Source organism: Drosophila eugracilis, unplaced genomic scaffold, assembly GCF_018153835.1.
Source record: "Drosophila eugracilis isolate 14026-0451.02 unplaced genomic scaffold, ASM1815383v1 contig_367, whole genome shotgun sequence".
NCBI lineage: Eukaryota > Metazoa > Arthropoda > Insecta > Diptera > Drosophilidae > Drosophila > Drosophila eugracilis.
In genome coordinates this window covers 5247692-5251955 of record NW_024573224.1, presented here as the reverse complement: position 1 = coordinate 5251955, position 4264 = coordinate 5247692, and the positions used below count along the sequence as shown (strand labels likewise).

At 42.8% G+C, this 4264-nt stretch overlaps 1 protein-coding gene across 1 annotated transcript in view; it reads right to left on the bottom strand.

The window, feature by feature from the left end:
- LOC108115790 (protein toll) overlaps nt 1-4264 on the bottom strand; it is a 44845-nt gene that overhangs the window by 3375 nt on the left and 37206 nt on the right. The window contains exon 3 of the mRNA XM_017227362.2: nt 139-1397. Within this exon, the coding sequence (XP_017082851.2) occupies nt 139-1358 (1220 nt within the window). The 5' untranslated portion in view covers nt 1359-1397. The remainder of the gene's footprint in view (nt 1-138; nt 1398-4264) is intronic.

Here is a 4264-nt window from a genome sequence, read left to right as displayed (position 1 = left end):
CTGTAATTGGAAAGAAATCAATCTGATTAGAGATATGAAAAAAAAGTACAAATATAAACATGAGTAAATAAAAATGAATGGGAATTAAACTTATTTCACACATGCTTTAAATAGAAAATAGAAAATCAATTTACTAACCTCTTAATCTCGGTGAGCAGATTATCCTCCAGATTCAGATCTGTCAGATTCTTGGTATGTTCGAAAAATGAATCCGGTAGATGTGTCAGCTTGTTCTTGCTTAAGTCTAGGCTCAAAAGATTAACCTGATGTTTCAGCAAATTGGCGGGCAGAGTGCTTAGTAAGTTATTCTCTAGCGAAATATTGGTGATCTGTGTGGAATGTTCGAAGAGATCACCCGGCAATGATTCCAGTTCAGCTCTAAGGCGTAAAACTTTAAGTTCCGGCTGATTGGCAAATAGGCGAGGAGGGAGTGTGGCAAGGGGCACACGATTGTTCATTATCCGCACCTCGTTTAGGTGTTTGTTGTGCTCAAAAAGACCCTCTGGCAGTGAACGGAAGAGATTGGCGCTGAGGTTGATATCCGTGAGACTAGTGAGATGGGCAAATACATCGTGCGGTAGCTGCTCGATTCCATTATCATGAATATCTATGCCCAACACCGATGTGGCACCTTCGAAGTCGTGCTTTGTCAGGTTGTGCAACTCATTGCTCCACAAATTCAGGTGCTTCAACTTGGGCATCTTGCCGAATATGCCGCGTGGCATTTGCCTCAGCTTATTGCAGCCAAATTCGATGGACTCCAGGTTCTCTAGGTTATCGAACAAGTTTGTGGGCATTTCTTCAATGTTTGCCCTTAGCTCTAGATGGCTCAGATTCCGCATGTCAGCTAGTAAGTTGGCTGGAATGTGGGTAAGACGACGGGTCGTGAACCTAAATCGCTTGAGACTATGCAATCCGTCTAAATGTTTGCGTGATATGTTCATGCCTAAGTTGTCGCTCTCGAAGATCAGCGTTTTTGGTGAGCTTATGCCCAGAAATTCGAGAATGCTGGCAATGGGCGAATGACCAGGCAACATGCACCGTCGCATCTGAACCCTATCAACCTCTCCGATCTGCATATTATTTGGTAATTTCCTATAGTCTGTGGTGTCCGTCAGATTGCATATCATCTGGACGTATTCATTGGGCTGGATGGTCAGTCTGAAGGTGGGATTCTCCACATTCGCCGGACAGGTGATCTCATATTCCGACATAATGGGTGAGCATTGACAAAGTCCGTGGATGCTCATCTCACTACATGCATCACGACCGAAAGATGCCTCTGTTATTGGCCAATGGAGTAGTTGCAGGATCAGCAGGAGCATCGCCAGCTCGGAAGCTGCCTTTTGTCGACTCATGATGGTCAACTTTTGTGGTCCTTCTTCTTTGTATAAGGTCTGGAAAAGAGGAAATTAAAGAGGTTAATAAGCATTAATTTTTTGGAAATTTTCTAAAAAATAAAAGAAATCCTAAAATATAATAAAGTTTCTCTTAGTGCACATTCCGTAATTAATAAACGTTGAGTTTGCTGAAAACTTCATCGCATTTGTCATTATCATAATGACAGACTGAACGCCGTATGTTCGGAATGTAATGAAAAGGGCTGCGACTCGGAGGCGTTATTAGCATTTGCGTAATTATATGGAAGTAAAATAAAACTGGATACAAACATTTGCCATTCCTTAATGGAATAAGCTCTGGCAAATGTGCTCACTGCACGGCGGTGCGTAAAGTCTTTTGAATGCGGCTTAATCAGGGACAGTTAATTAAGCGCGAGTCAGAAATTTTGACAGCCCGTTCAAAATATTTCATTAGCAGCACGCATACGCCGTGTGTGAGCGGGAAAAGCCGAAAAATGAATTTAATTTAAATGCGGACGCTGTGGCTCGGAAAATCCCGACTCTTGGGTGGAGAAAAAAGGACATGCACAAAGCACGGCGACACCTAGTGTGGCAAACACAACTCGTGTATAAATATGGCACGAACACACATCCTTTTCGCTCGCTTCCTGGGCCATGTTGCATTTCATGGTTGGCTCACCTCGAAACCACGCCCAACTACTGTTTTCCCAGTTCTCCAGGTCCTAGCTCCTATCGTCATACCCTGTAATCCCGGGCTCCCCTCTACACAGTATATGTGTGTGTGTGTGTATGTGTGTGGTGTAATTACGGTCAGGGAGTGTATAAAATTTTGTAAAACGCTTTCCTTCTGCTGCTGCTACTTTATCGTCATCGTCCCTACATCCCTCCATCGCTCCGTGTGGACAGTGGGGCACTTTACGGTCTTTGTGCATTTAATGAATTTGTCATGCGCTCGAGTGCTGCATAATACGGGATTTTTGGCAAAGCTCTGGCAGAACTTGAGCCACCAGCTTGAGTTCTCCTTGAAGACCTCTCAATCTGATGGTGACAATTTAATTGTGCCCATTACGTACAATTTGAAAGGAATTCAATTAAAAGTTTTTGGCCTTCTAGCTGTCGCTCCCAAAAACGGCAACTTTAGGCCATATTGCATTTACTGTCAACTGTCCCTTTTTAGCCAAGAAGGCGGATAAAAAGAAGTCTCGTGTTTTCCCCAGGCCTCCTAAGGACGCACAGACGCTTTTGAATGAAATTTTGATAAGGCAATTTAATTATGCGCGCTGTAATTTGATTTTCAAATTGGTGACTTTTCCTCATTAATTAGGAACGAACAATGATGAAATTTTGCCGAGTGGCCCCTGGCTGTCAAGATTATATTGATTTTCGACCCCCGACCATTCCTCCATCCAAGTTGCGCTTTGTTAACTCACAAAATTTGATCAACTTTTTCTGGCCAACCGAAAAATCTGCATTTGTTGGCCATTTTTGAGTTTTCGGAGATTTTTCATTAGATATTTTGATGGGAAAACCGGATAGTTGGACAGGTTATTTGTTTTGTTTTGAAAAGTGTTTGGCCAACGAAATATTGCTGAATGCTTATGCTAATAGTTATTGCAAATTGAAGGCATTGTGTGTGCTAAGTGTTTTGCCAGCCATCAGATTGCAGATATCGAGTCTTGAGTTTCCAGTGTGTTTCCCCTTAAGCTATTAGATGGCAAAATAGACACGCTTTGTTGGCCAAACTCGACACCTTGTTTTGTGGAACAGTATAGGTTTTCTCGATCCAGGCCAACTTTAATTTCGCATTAAACTTTAAGCACTTTTCACCCAATGAGTGTGGACCCAAACTACCTTTGCCTTACAGTGTTTTTGCCTTTTAAATTTCTTCTTAGCCAAGTCAGCCATCCAACCAGCCAGCCAGCCATCCAGCCAGTCAGTTTGCTTGGAAAGCTCAGGCTATTGTTGTTGTTGCCACTGCTGCTTTGGCTGCTTTTCTTGGCAAGATTTTAAACATTTATATTCACTTAGGAAAATTACTTTTCGCTTTTATGCCACGCTGGCCGTGTAAATATCCAGCAACGAGCTGGAACCTGGCTCCTTCAATCCGCATTGATATCCCGAGCGCGTTTTGTTTATGCAATCTAATCTGGGCGAATTGTGCCCCGTTTGTTGACATCTCGCCTGAAGCGGAACCAACGCCACCTACTACTCCTACTGTTTGGAAAACCAACATTTACATTGGGCAATCAAGTCAGAAGTGTTGCCTTTGCCTTGGCCAAGTTTCAGGTATGGGTGCCTTGCCAATTAATTGAATCCCGTCCTGGCACCCAATTTAATCCCGCCAGGCAATTAAAAATAATTGCTCATTTCACACACACAACACACATGTTGGAAAATTATGAACCTACTACGTACACATACCTGAACGTAAACGTTACGCTCGATTTAAAATTTTGTCTTGTTTAATTAGACGCTCCGTGTCGTTAATAAAGGTTAACGAAGTTTTGCCAGAGCGCAGATTTTTCACACATTTTCACACACAGCTCAGCACAGGATACTGGGGGATAAAACCTCAATACCAGCACGTAGTGGCTACACATACACACATACAAACATATGGGTTTATATATGTATATAGTACACCCATGGAGATTCACAGACATTCCAGTCGAGTGCGCATTTTTGCACTCACATGCTCACTTCCGGTATGTAACGGTACTAAATTCATTAGGCACACTAAATTACAACCGCAGGCATGGCATGATGAGGTTGTGTGGGTTGACTCTGAGTTTTTGGCGAAGCTCCTTGCTTCCACCTTAGATTTTTATTGCTCACCCAAGGAGTACACAATGTAAGCCTTCCTTTTAAGGCAACTCAACTTTGGTATGTGCGAGTGCGTGTGT